The sequence below is a fragment of the Watersipora subatra genome, chromosome 6 (genome assembly GCF_963576615.1).
Source record: "Watersipora subatra chromosome 6, tzWatSuba1.1, whole genome shotgun sequence".
Lineage (NCBI taxonomy): Eukaryota > Metazoa > Bryozoa > Gymnolaemata > Cheilostomatida > Watersiporidae > Watersipora > Watersipora subatra.
The window spans coordinates 63,974,663-63,989,613 of NC_088713.1; the positions used below are offsets into that span (position 1 = coordinate 63,974,663).

General features: G+C 36.1%; 1 protein-coding gene across 1 annotated transcript; it reads right to left on the reverse strand.

Moving 5' to 3' along the window:
• Positions 1-10,370: 10,370 nt before the first annotated feature.
• On the reverse strand, positions 10,371-11,546 carry LOC137398444 (general transcription factor II-I repeat domain-containing protein 2A-like). Its single transcript, XM_068084555.1, has one exon. It carries the CDS (start codon positions 11,544-11,546, stop codon positions 10,371-10,373), a length of 1,176 nt encoding a protein of 391 aa, XP_067940656.1.
• Positions 11,547-14,951: the final 3,405 nt, after the last annotated feature.

Consider the following 14,951-nt stretch of genomic DNA (forward strand, 5'->3'; position numbering starts at 1 on the left):
TAGCTGCAATGGTAGCTGTAATGTACTGGGTGTTATTATGTACAACAAACAGCAATAATGAAAGGAAATGACTATATGTTTATATCTCTCCCCTGCAATAGGAGAAATGCAATATTAGAAGTAAAATGGCAAGCTGCGGTGTAATATACACAGGCTGGGGGCTGTATATCATTGGTCAGAGCAACCAGTATCAATAAGTTGTGATATCTATCTAGATTTCGGTATTTATATCTAAAAAACTATGCTTAATTTAAAAATCTAAAATTACTTTAGCTGGTTGTCATAGAAATAGGTGTATATTTATGAGAAAATGTAGGCCTATTACTTAATTTTGCAGATAATAAAAACGGCTTGGCAGTACCACGATATTGGTCACAGCCGCAGTATCATCAACAAAATATTTAGAAAAATAATAACAGTAACATATTGCACACTATCGGTCACTATCTACTTCGATCTTGTAAATTCGAATGATTATTCCTATAACTAAATCTCATGATAATCTTATAAAATCGAATAACTATTCTTACAATTAAATATTGTAATAATCTTATAAGAATCGATAAGAAAATATCATCGTCATTTCCTTTACTTTCACTACTTTAGACATCAGTTAGAATAGCAAAGTACTCATAAGTGTCCAAAATGTCGGAGTCCTGTAGAATCGGCAAAAAAGAAACGATTACTTTTCAGCACGTTTATGTTAATTAAAAAAACCTTTGGCAATTGGACAATGCCATATACTGGTGAAATGTACACGTTTTTTCTTGTGAAATACGCACTACCTAATGCTTCTACATTTCGTCGCACGGCCTTATCGGCGTTTCATTGGCCGGTCTTAAATTTGATTAAAAAAGCTTTTCAAGTTTTTATTATGATTTTAGGCCAAATTAATCTGTCTATTTATGTATAATCCGATCAGAAGGGTAAGGTTTACGATATTGTCTACATATTTCAAAGACTTAGTAACATATTTAAATAGGTTTATATGTTTTGTATCGTTATTATACTTAGATGACTCCATTGAAAAATGGTTAAATTTGTTGATGAGATTTCGGCACAATGGTTGCGACTATGTTGATGAATAATTTTTGTGAGTTGTGTGCACATATGCATTTATCATAAAGCTCCCAAACAATCGCCTCACTCGTTTGGTCGTAGGAAAACCTTTGTTCATTTGCACAAAATTAATTCTAGTATGCGTTCACCAAACCTCTTTTGCGCATGATACATTGTACACGAGTTCTAAGCTTTACCTGTAACTGCCATATATAACTTTTATCATTTTCTTTATGTAAATCAGACAGCCTGATTCCGATTTTGAACTAAAAATAAATACTCGTTTCTTACTTTTTAAATTCATGAAGGCTTTTTTACAGCGTTTCAATATCGGTCTCAAAAACAACACAAGCAGTACAACAAGCTCCGCTCATAAATATGGGACGTAGCCTAACTTTTTACGAGTTGAAGTTGGGGATGTTTAGTCCGATTTAGAATGGTAGATATGAGTGTAGAGGTAGATTATGAAGTCGATATCACAGTGGCCATAGTTTGACAACTAATTTTGACCTAGGCAACTAACCCTCACACCAAGTATGGGTATTTTCCATACAAGGGACAATAGAGTTAACAATATAAATTTTCATACAATTGGCAATATTTTATTGAAGCTTTATAATAACTCTTATAATCATTCTTATGCTAATTGCTTTGTAGCAATTAGCAACCCTAATACACTAACATAGCTGGGTGCGAACTCATTTGTGATGTCGATTTGGTTGTGAGCACGATGTCGAAGCTCCCACCCAAGGCTCTTAGCGCATACCTAGGATCATAGTCTACTTGAATATTCTTAATTATTAAGTACATATCACAGTGGCCGCAGTTTAATAATTACTTTCGACCCATGTAGCCAAACCTCACACCAAGTATGTGTTTTTCTATGCCAGCGACAATAGAGCTAAAAATAAAATTCTTCATTAAATTATCAACACTTTACTGAAGCTATTATTAGCCGCTACTGAATAATTTCCTTTACTCATTTCTATTCCTCCTTACTTTAAAAATTAAATCAATGTTTCAACAAGCCATCAACAAGCATATTGTTGAGCTGACCAGCCAACTTGAGTCTGAAAAATACAGCTATTATGTATAATTATAGGCATGAATGGGTCATAGCACCTGTCACCAAATGCCATATGTATAATAAGCATGAATGGGTCATAGTGCCTATCACCAAGTGCCATATGTGTAAAAGGCATGAATGGGTCATAGCACTTGTCACCAAGTACCACATGGGGTCCATGATACAGGATTATCAAATGCTCATCTGTTAGCCTGGGCTGTACAGATTATTATTGTACAGGTTACCAATGTACACGTTTTAGTCATTGTACAGATACATGTTAAAGCATCATTGGTTCTATTTGTATACGCATTATTTATTATATACAGAACATGAGTAGCCTGTATTATTTATAACAAGAATTATACTGTACAATAGTACAGTGCAAAAGAGACCAGCATTTATGTCAAAACAACAAAATATGAATATGATAAAATTTCTAACAGATCAACAAGTGGGCAATGCATAAGCTAACTTATAGTTATACACATATATATGCAATACATATATATGCAGTACATACATGTACAATACATACATGTACAATACATACATGTACAATACATACATGTACAGTACGTACATGTACAATAAAATATGTTCATGTACAAATTAGAGTTGCCTCGATTCTAATATCGGAATCAGTATCGGTGCCGATATGGGTGTTAAGTATCTGAATCAGTATCAGCCGATCTTTTCTTAAAAAATCGGAAACTTCAGATACTTTTTACAGGTCAACTATTTAGCAGAAAACCGTATTTTAGCCTGCTACACTAATAACAAATCATCAGCTGCAACCTCCTTCTTTTTACCTAATGAATTCCAAGCCTGTCACACAATCTATTTCCTGTATATAGCCTAATAAACATCTACACAGCTGAGGAATATTTTGGCTTTAGTCAGGACGTAATCACAAAGTGTGGTATTTCCCAATTACAGCGATATGATTTATTGCAGCCAATCACGAACAAAAGAACAATCATGAGAATGTGTAATGAATCATGTGTAATGTTTCTATTTACTAGCATGACGAAAGTAATTTGAGCAGCCAATGCATAAAGTTATCTATCCCTCTCTTGATCCTGACTATATGATGTACCGTTTGTATCGCATAAAATAACCTCAGTGGCTTATCGGTATTTAGCGTGTCTTCCATCATCTGTGGCAAGTGAGTCCTTCTTCCGTACTACTGGCTACATCGATAGTGATAGAAGATAAAGACGTCTCACTGAGATAATCGAATCACTAACGGTAATTAAACGAAACATTTATTTGCTCTAAACAGTACAGGAGCAAAAGTTTGTTCAGCAGTAGAAGAAAGACTTAATTATCACAGATAAAGCTGTACCACAAACGGTAACTACCATTATTAATAACAGATTTCAAGAACCATGGACTGTTTTGTTACTAGATGCATGGTATGGCAGTATGTGAATGTATATACATGTATGTCTTTTTTCCATAAATACAAACAAATAATGCATCAATATTTATATTTTTTTTGCATTATATTTACATAATAAAATTAACAATTATCTATGCAACCCAAAAGATCTGAATCAGTATCTGAACCGGATTATTTTTCAATGAGAATTGCTATATCGAATCGGTATCTGAATCGGCTGGTGAAATTAGAATCGGGGCATCTCTAGTACAAATCTACAAAGTACTTGTAGATCCGATTAATTGCTGGAACCGAAATACTGCCGTGGAAACAGTGAAATGCGTAGCAATCTCTATAATTGCTTAGTATACATAGATATAGTATACATGATACTGGCATGGCCCCGTGGCCAATCCGTAAGGACTGACTCCTGGGTCACCGTGACCGTAACCTGACTGAGCCTCACTGCAGATGGAGGAGGCTCGCCAACTGGTGAGTAAGTTCGGATGGCTGAGTAAACAGGCAAAAGTTCGAGTGATAAATATGATATGATACAATATGATATACACAATAATATAAATAATATATAATACATTCAAAAATGGATCACTGTGTTTTACACATTGAATATATAATTTAATTTTAAATTTTTGAGCAATTAGTTGTTGATCTTTTTTGGAAGCATCTGTGCTAATACTGTTAGTGTCTACTGTTAGTGAGGCGCAGAGTCTTTGAGAATGCAGGGCAAGCAGGGCACACCTCTGTACCACAGGCAGAGGCTAATGTTATCAGCAGGAGAGAGTCCAAATCCTCTGTAACAAAAGATTACATTGATGAATCAGAACCACTTTATTTACTATAATGTCAGCTTGAAAATGGGAGATTATCTGTTGGTCAAGGTTAAAAACTTTTGCTGCAAAAGTTTTAATTCATTTAAAAGGCTTTTCTTATAAGGCATTAAAGTTTCCCAAAATTTCGTCGCTCCATAAATAGAAAAAGATAGATGATGTGTAAATTAAGATTACACCAGCAGGCAGCTAGTACAGTCAGACCTCTACAGTCAAACCTCTACAGTCAAATCTTTACAGTCAAACCTCTACAGTCAAACCTCCACAGTCAAACCTCTACAGTCAAACCTCCACAGTCAAACCTCTACAGTCAAACTTCCACAGTCAAACCTTTACAGTCAAACCTCTACAGTCAAACCTTTACAGTCAAACCTCTCTAGTCAAATGTTTTTAGTCCAACCTCCACAGTCACACCTTTACAGTCAAACCTCTCCAGTGAAATCTCTTCAGTCAAAGCTTTACAGTCAAACTTTTACATTTGAACGTCTACAGTCAAACCACTTCAAGTTTTTTTTAGGATGTTTGCAGTTTTTCATTTAAATAAAAATTGTGCATAAACTAGCCAACTATGTCAGATTCATTAGGAACACTGGAGTATGTTTGATAAATGGTCAAACTTTTGAAGAGCTGCCAAGCTAAAACAAGCTTAGCTATTCTTGATGCTTCATCTTAAACAGAATAATTACACAAGTTGTGCTCACCAATGAAGTAGAAAAGATAAGATTCTTGGTATTCCTCTTTCAAAAGTTGGCTTTGATTGTTCCATTTATGGAGCATCGACACATTGGGCACTGGCTCATTGCGGCACTGCACATTATACAGCAGACTACAATAGAGTTGCTATAATTATAGAGTTGCCACAGCAGAAAAGACCATTAACATAGGTATGTGAATAGTGAGCTAAAATAAAAGAGCCAAATACTAGGATACTCATAGTGCAAATAGTGCATTTCAATACATTCTTTTGCTTTGATTTGTATAAGTTTCAATATGAGCAGACAATAATTTAAATTGTTAGCAAAAACGTACCAGGATGACTGCAAGGAAATAAGATAATGCCAACGAGATCACCTAAACAGATTTTGCATGTAAGTTGGCTTTTTATTAGCTGAGCAAGTTTAGCTGGTTCTTCCTCCACCACCATTGATTCTAAAAGAGAAAGTAACAATTAGTGTTCCATAGAGCTAGACTACCTCTTTAGTGTCAGAACGAAGGATGCACAAAGCTGATGGTAGAAAGCAAGGATAAATAAAAAATGGTATAAAATGAACCAATGTTAAAAACCCCCCCAAGGATAGGCGACGGCTATCATATGGGCGGGGTTTAAGGATCGAGCTCTGCTGGGATTGTGCTAGCCTGGGTTTCGGGGCTAACACAGTTCTCGAGCTGCGGTCGCGTTGCCTTGTTAGGTTTTTGGGTATAGGGTTTTATTGCAAACATACATCGATCGAGGATACCAAACTATGAACCTGCAAACTTTGAATTTCTACAGTGTAAAGGTAGTACCTAACAAAAAATGGATCCATGGAACATAAAACATTTCAAATTACCTATTTTTACCAATTTTGATATTGGTAGGGGTCGTAATAATGCTTGAACTTAAATATAATCTACCCGAAGTCATACAAATAATGTCCTTTTTTTCCTAGTTTTTGTTTGATATTTTGCCACTCCCAATATAAAATGACCAACTCATTTATTGTTGTCATATTGTTTGCCCTGGCCAACAAGATGGGATAGCAGGCAAAACTTTGCAGTGTAGTTCTCATACTCAAAATCTAAATCTAAAACCAAGTTTGGGCCATTTCACAATGGCCACTATTAATATCATGAATGCTTGGGAATGGCAACTGACTGATCATAACTGTGACAATATTGGGCAAATATATTTATTTGACAACAAAATGAAACTAAAACGATCAGTAAAATAACCACCATTGTTTATAATATTTGTAAATTTGCAAAGGGCTTAATTCAGCATATTTATTTGTTCTGGTGCTATGTTCGGGTTCATCCCAACAAAGCTCGATCATTAAAACTTGTTCATCTGATAGCCGTTGCCTATCCTGTGGGGGCTTTATATCATTGAATGAACAGGACTAAAAACATATACATTGAATTTGTCAAATTTATATTTAGAGTGACAGAGAAAAAAACAGCACAAACTTATAATAATACAAGTAGAGACAGGAGAGAGAGAAACAGACAGGAGAGAAAGAAAGAGACAGGAGAGAGAGAGACAGGAGAGAGAGAAAGACAGGAGAGACAGGAGTGAGACAGGAGAGAGACAGGAGAGAGACAGGAGAGAGAGTGAGATAAGGAAGGGAAGGAGGAACGAAGTCTATCGAGAATAATGAGGGTATGGAAGCAATTAGCTAACCGCTTTGAGTCTGCCTTCTGGGTGTTACTCAACTGAATAGATCATAAGTATTGGATGGCAGTATGAGAGAAGGTAAGAAAAGAATAGTAAGGTAAAGTAGATGTGAGAGATCCAAGGGAATACTGCTGGAAGAGTGAGGAAGGAAGATATTGGTCGAAAGATAGGAGAAACTGATGAAAGAACGAAATACAAAAATTAGAGATGAGAAAGATAGAAAAGGATGAGGAAGGGAAAAAAGAAAAGAAAGAAGAAATTTAGGAAGAAAACAAAAAGTTAATTTGTTGTGAACTAGTTGTAGAGGAGGGAAAAGAAAGAATCAAAGGGAGAGAAGAAATGGAGCTAACTATGTTCGCACTATCACAAACCTGTCCGCGTTTGCATCAGGAAATACTCCCCGATGTAGTGTTCTCACTTTTTATTTTTAAAATTTCACGAAGAAACCTCATTGTTTTTGCGTGCTGGAATCAAATGCTAGTCTCGCAGCAACTATCAAAAGCGGATATAAATAAATCAAGGTATCTAAGACAGCAAATTATTTGAATGGTTCACATTTTAAAAGGCTGTTGTCAATGCTTGGCAAATATCAGAAAGTTTGGCTGCAGCAAAATGTCCCATTAGTGCCATCGATTCACGATTCACATAATTGACGATGAACGCCAAAAGGAAAACGTTGATGAACGGCAAACCACCCTTTTCGAGTTTAATGATACTACAAGCTTTTACAAAAGTGTATACAACAGTATCAAAAAGGGTAGAAATTGTCAAAGTTATTATATGAAGGGAGGTTTTAATACTTTATGAATGATCATATCAATTTGTAACACTTTAGTTTAATTTTAAGGAACTCTACCTACACTAATAGGAACTCCGCCAACTTTGATAGGAACTCTTCTTACAGACAACAGTTTTAGCGAGTCAAATTTTATATGAAACATTGTTAGACATCTAAATATAGGCTAACACTATATAAAAAGGTAATTGATTTTGTTATAAAAACACAAAAAAGATTGCAAGCCCCAACTGTTTTGGCGAACTTTGACAGCAATCCCAAGTTCAAGCGCTTGTTAACAGACAACCACTATTAAGTTAGTAAGGAGTTTACATAAATCTGACCAGCTAACTGTATTCTTAGCCAGAAACCTTGCCAAAACTTCAAAGCTCAAGAACAAGCTCAAGAATTTTTGCCTCAGAAATCATTCTCGGCAATTCTACAAACACTTCAGTTAGTACTTGTGTTCGAACTTTCTCCATGGTCACTGCTTGAACGATATCCGCTGCCCAACAGAAGCCTTGCTCCCTATTCTGATAAGTGAGCAATGTTAGAGTATTAGCATAGCAATAAAGAAGAATTAGTACCCTAACGATGAGATAAAAATAGTGGTCACAATAAACAAATGTTGATTACATACGTAGTTCTAGAGCTAACATCTATATTAATAAATCACACGCAGTCATTGTGTACCTTCGTTTGTCTATGTAAATCCGTTACCACATTTTTTGGCCACATTCATTTTTAGCTCACATGCATATGCATTGTGCCTTTTGCCAGGTCGCAAATACATGCTTGGAAACTCTGTCTGGTTCCTTAAAACCAGATCTTAGAGCTTGTACATACCTATCTGACATCAACATCATCTGATTAATGATGGAATAAGAATAAAAAATCTATGCACTGTCAGGATAATTGCTAGTTTAGAAATAGGCACAGTTTATTTCAGTTACTCCATTACAAGTACTAGACAAAAACAGTAAAATATGGAGTAAGAATGTAGAAATAATCTCAAGTAATTATTGATGGCTGACGAAATCTTGTTACAGAATATTATTTTAGAATATCAAAATATTTTAACATTCCATGACAAAAAATTTTCAGCCAGCGATATTCGTTATTGGTCCTAAAAACAATAGTTTATATTACCTTTACTTGCATCTACCTGTGGTTCAAATACTCAACAAGTTAATACAGTTGATCAGAGGTGACCCTATTTTATGGCTGAAACTCTATGTCGAACTTATGTTGATCTATTTAGACACTTGCTTAGCATGTCATATAGACTTTGCATTTTATTTATTCCATTGTTACTATTATTACTGATTGAAGCCAGAGCCTTCTATTTACTGAGTTTGGTCAAAAGTAAAGAGGTTAAATGAACTGCAGAGTGATTCCACCTTATCCGGTTTGAAGACATGTAAACACTTGCATACTTGTATACATACAAAGCGTATACGTAATCAATGTCTTGCCCTGGACACTTCACATGCTCTGCTTTCTCTGCGTTTACTCTGATTTTCTTCCCTTTTATGATCTTTGAATTAAATTGAACTATTTTTGGTTAAAAATTCATTTTTAAAAAAACTTCTTTGCTTCAGAAGTTACTGTCAGTAACAAAATTGGTTGGAAACTACTTATTTTTTGGAGTGGTCTTCTATTTACTAATGAAGTTTATCATGACTCTTATTAAAAAATTAATATAACCACTTGTTCATATCTTTCATTTTACTAGCAGCAACAGTAACGATATCACGCAAGTGCTCTTATCTTTGAATACCCACCTCCTTGTTGGCTGTATGTATTAGAAGATAACTCCAAGTTTTCCAGTCTTACTGTAATGAAGATAAGACAATTCCCATCAATTATAACAGAATTTTAAAGTTTAATCTGGACGAAAATTTAAATATAAAGATTTTTCAATATCATCGCTTACTGTTTTTGGTGAGAGAAGAAAAATTCATACACCCATGAAATTGTGCGTATTTATCAGATGTTTTAAAATAATTTACTGAAATAAAATAAAACTATATCACAATCTTGGGTTGCATTTTGCTATTTTTTGCAGCCATTTTAACATATTTTTATGAACAAGCTAAAATTCAAAGTTTAAAAAAATATAGACACACTCGAAGTTACATTATCTTCAACATACACATCTTTTACGAGTACCATCAATCCTTTACTTATGAGTACAGTCTAGGCCAGGGTTGGGCAAACTTTTTGATTCGTGGGCCACAATGGGTTCTAAATTTTGACAGAGGGGCCAGACCAGGAGCAGATAAATGGAGTGTTTTGGTAACCCCACCTCACAGGAGAAAAATATATATATCATGGAATATGGAGAAAACATGTGCTTTAATTTCAAATGATAATGAACAAAAGCATTACAACAAATGATCCATCTTTAAAGCTCCACAGTATTTAGCTATTTATCAAAATGAGTCTTAAAACACTGAAAATTAAATGAATAAAAAATAATCTTTTTGTTACGAACAATTTCTATTTTAAAGCACTGCAAGTTCTGTTACCTTCTGGATATCATCATCACTCTCCTCCTGACTGTATTTATTTCAAAAACAGTAAGAGATTCAGATGTACTTATCCTGCTCCTTCTAGTCAGTTTGTGTCTCCAGTGCCAAAAGTCAACAACGATCAACGCAAGGACGGAACATTGATAATGCGCCACTGCGGAGAGCGTTATATTTTGATCTGGTGCACATTGTTTGTTTTGAGAAAGTGCGTTCATTTGCGCACCACTTATGTGCGCTCTTTAACAGAAATGACATGTAACATATAAGGCTTACTGAACTAATTATTTTCCAAAGCATTTTTTACATAATACAAAGGAGAAACTTTTACTTTCAGTGGGAACAGTGCTGTTGGTCTCCCTTTTTAGCCAGCGCATCAAAGTCTGGAATAAGTTTAGTTGTAGCAATTCTCAGGATGGATCTGAGGTGTTGGTCTGTTAATTGGGATCTGTGGCTGGCCTTGTTGATGTTCATGATGCTGAACGTCTGTTCACACACGTAGGTCGAGCCGAACAACGCCAGCATCTTCCGCGCTGTCCTCCGGAGATTTGGAAATGCGGCTTCATTGAGTGAAGCATAAAAGTCATTCAGTTTCAGATAGTTGAACTTCTCTTTTAAGACTGGGTCGGACTGAAGGTCGATCAGTTCGAGCTGCAGCTCCTCTGGAGCTGTTTCGGAGTCTTGTGACAGGGGACAAGCCACCAACTGAAGTGACTTGTCAATTTTTTCAAAATCAGAAAACCGACGGCAGAATTCTCCGTGCAGCGCATCTAGTGACTCGCCGTATTTCTTCACTTTTGCGCGAGCCTCTTTCAGCGTGGCTAGTGTGGGAAAATGTGTGAACGACTTATTTAAAATTTGCCTGGAGAATAAAACCAGCTTGGATTTGAAGGCTTTCACGTTTGTGTACATGTCCTGCACAAACTGATTCTTCACCTGTAGTTTCATGTTGAGCTCATTCATGTGTGAAAATACGTCTGCAGCAAACGCAAAGTCACACAGCCAGCTCTTGTTGCTCAGCTCAGGAAATTCGTCAACCTTTCCCTGTAACTCCAAAAATGCACCAATCTCCTCTTTGAGCTCCCACACTCGTTGAAACACTTTGCCCAAACTTAACCAGCGGACTCGGGAGTGATAAAGCAGGTCCTGGTGATCCGCATCAGTTTCCTCCAGAAACGTAATGAACTGACGGTGCTGAAGTCCCCTTGCACGAATAAAATTGATGAGTTTCACGACAAGATTCACAACATGATTCAGCTGTAATACCGATTTACATAGAGATTCCTGGTGGATGATGCAGTGGAGAAAAATAACATCCTGGTCAGGATTTTCATCTTTGACTTTATTCTGGATTCTCCTCAGCAGGCCAACGTTTTTCCCCGTTAAATTCGGAGATCCATCTGTGGTGACATTGATAAGTTTGCTCCAAAGGAGCTTCATATTGTCGATGACAGCAGACACCCGGTCATACAAGTCTTCTCCCCGTGTTTTTCCTTTCAGAGACTCCATTGTCAAAAACTCCTCTGTTATTTCAAAAGTGTCGTTAATCCCTCGGATAAAAATGAGGAGCTGAGCAGTGTCTTTGACATCGTTGCTTTCATCCAGTGCTAATGAATATAATGTGAATGACTCCGCCTTTTTATTTAAGTTGCTGGTGATATCTTCATCTATTAGTTCCACACGGCGAGTCACTGTCCTGCGCGATAAACTGATTTTTTTCAAATTTGTCTTTGCTCTCTGGGCACAAGACACTTGCTGTCTCCACCATACATTTTTTTACAAACTCGCCTTCAGACAGAGGCTTGCTGGCCTTTGCCAGTTTGAATGAAAGCATAAAACTGGCCTTGGTACCTGACTCCTGAATGGCAGTTTGGGGGTGAAAAAAGTTTTGTTGAGCCTGTAAATTAGCCGCCAACTTCTGAGCAGTAGCTTCCCGTTCTTTTGTTGATAGCTTGCTAGCATAGTTAGCATGCTTTGTAGTAAAGTGACGGCTAATATTATATTTTTTAAAAACCGCCAGTTTCCTGACATCAGGCATACAGCAGATGATCGGTGTTCAGTGAAAAAATATTTAGTTGTCCACTCCTTTTTGAACACTCAACATTCTCTGTCCACTTTCCTTTTCTTAGGTCCGCTCATTTTTACAGAAGGGCTGAGGGGTCATAAAGCAAACGTGGAGTACCGTAATATGCGGAACCTCAACAAAGTCAGCGTATCTAGAGTGCGCCATCTAGTGGGAACACATTAGAATTGCAGGGAAAATAAAACATTAAACCATCACTGTCACGAACAACTTTTATCGTATTTACTAGGTAAATCAGACACGCTGATTCCGATTTTGTACTCAAAATAACGATTAGGCAACTAACCTTCAAAGTCATTTAGGCTTTTATAAAGCGTTTCAATATCCGTTTCGAAAACAACACAATCGGCATTACAAGCTCCGCCCATTTAGAATTACAAGTCCGATTTAGAATAATAAAGATGGGTGTCTTAAAACACATTATTATCTAAATCCAGCCTGTAAAATAATTTCTTTTTTTTATGAAAGGTATATAAACTATTTAAAATTGCTTGTAGCTTGTTACATGACGTTTAAATGGGCTGAACACCGAGAAAAATGAGCTCAAAAATGCGGTTTTATCACAAGCTAGCGTTGGTATCGCGCTTTTTAAAATATGCAATGCTAAATAGCGTATCTACCTTTCAGAACAGACTGATATTATTTTTAAGGCTGAATTTAGATAATAATGGTATTTAAAACACCCATATCTATTATTCTAAATCGGTCTAAACATCCCTACGCAACTTTTGTTCTTATAAAGCTAGGTTTCGTCACGTAATTTTGGGCGGAGCTTGTTATGGCGATCGTGTTGTTTTCGAGACCAAAATTAAAACGCTGTAAAAAGCCTTCACTACTCTGAAAGTAAGTAGACTAATCTTTATTTTGACTACAAAATCGGAATCAGCGTGTTTGATATACATAGTTAATACGATAAAAGTGGTTCGTGACAGTTATGGCTTATTTATTTCAAAGTTAATTTATTTAATTTCTTCAAGTTCGGCGGGCCGGATTAAAAAGTTTAACGGGCCGCATGTGTCCCCCGGGCCGTAGTTTGCCCATGCCTGGTCTAGGCTCAACTTATAAGTACAGAAAACTTGTTTGTATAAGTACAGTTAAACTTCTACATATGAGTACAGTCAAACCTTTACTTTCAAGTATGGTCAAATTTCTACTTACGGGTACAGTCAAACCTCTACTTAAAAGTACAGTCCAACCTCTACTTAAGAGTACACTCAAACCTCTGCTTACAAGTACTGTTGTAACAGTAAAACCTCTACTTAGGAGTACACTTGCAAGTACACTCAGCCTTCACTTACAAGCCTTTCAACACAACTATCAAATTTTGAGCAAGTATTTACCTAAGAAAAGGGTTTTTAACAAACAATGGCTGATTTTTCTTAAAGCATTACAATTCTGCAATTAGAAGTCAAAACGCTAAGATTATAAATCGAATCAAAAAGTGCATAATTATTTTTAACTATACTTAGTGTAAATTAAAGTATAACACTATATTTGGTAAAGTTAAACTTAGTTAAATCTTTGTTATCATTAATGAAATATATACACTACTTGTTTCAAGATATGACAAATCTAACAAGTGAAGCTAATATCTGAATTGATTAACTTCAAGTGTCTATGTTTGACACCACTCAGTTGGAGTTTGAAATAACTCACTTTCTGTGGCCTTTGGTGCAACCTTTGGTGGTGGGTTAACCTCAGGGAATGCAACAGCCAGGGCCTGGGAGGCTGACTTTCAAGTAGAGACAGCAGGAGTTATAATGTTGATATGTATCTGCTAATCACTGCTCTATCGTATGTCAGCTTGCTATAGGTACTTAAAAAGTATATTTTCTTTTGTATTTCACCAAAATGACAACCACAACAATGATGATGATTATGAGAACACAGACAAATGCAAAGAGAGCAAGTTGTTGTCTTTATAGAGACAAGGGTAGATGATTCTGAAGTTACAACTGGAGCAACAGTGATTGTCTCTATAGAGTTTGGTGACGCTTTTGGATCTACAGAGACAAGGGGAAATGACTCAGAAGTTACAACTGTAATGCTCGTTAGCTCTGTAGTGTGTGCTTGTGGAATCACTACAACATAGATGTTAATACATATTTTACATGCATAGCTTAGATGTATATAGCTTACAAAATAAGTTAGACTGTGATCAATCAAACCAGATATATTGGTAGTGTAGCACAATAGAGCGATATAAGTCGATGTGACGCTTTCTCTTTTGCAAAACATGGGTTGTCCAGTCTCCTTATTGTAAAGAGGGGACGACTCCTGTTTTTCAACCGATATCAACCAATATCCTCTTATATCATTCATGTTAAAGCCTAACATTATATATCAAAAGAAGCCAACACCAATGTTCAATGCTTTTCGATATTCGATATATTTAAAGACCAAATAATCAGGTGTACTTGCAAAGATATCGTGAAACACTATCTATTAGAAGTTAATAAAGATCATTAGCTACTATACAATTGGTACACATGTTAAGTTGAGCCAACACTCTCTTTAGGCTAATGTACACTCCCTCTAGACTATTTTATACTCTCTCCGAACTATTGTACTTTTCCTCTGGGCTATCGTTCACTTCTTCTGAACTATTCTAAATTCTATAGGGGCTACTTTACACTCTCTATAGGCTATTGTACACTCAATCTGGGGTAATGTACACTCTATCTGAGCTGTTGTTTATGCTTTCCTAAAAATGTTGTTGTGAAGTCTTTCTCATACATTCATTTGCCGTGACTGTCTGTCTCAAAGGTAAGAACTCCATACAGTATTGTACATAATAATGTCACATTTAATTGCAGGTCATAAGAACTAGA

Excerpts from the sequence above, each read along its gene's own strand:
- LOC137398444 (XM_068084555.1), bottom strand. The coding sequence starts at position 11,546 with ATGGAGTCTCTGAAAGGAAAAACACGGGGAGAAGACTTGTATGACCGG.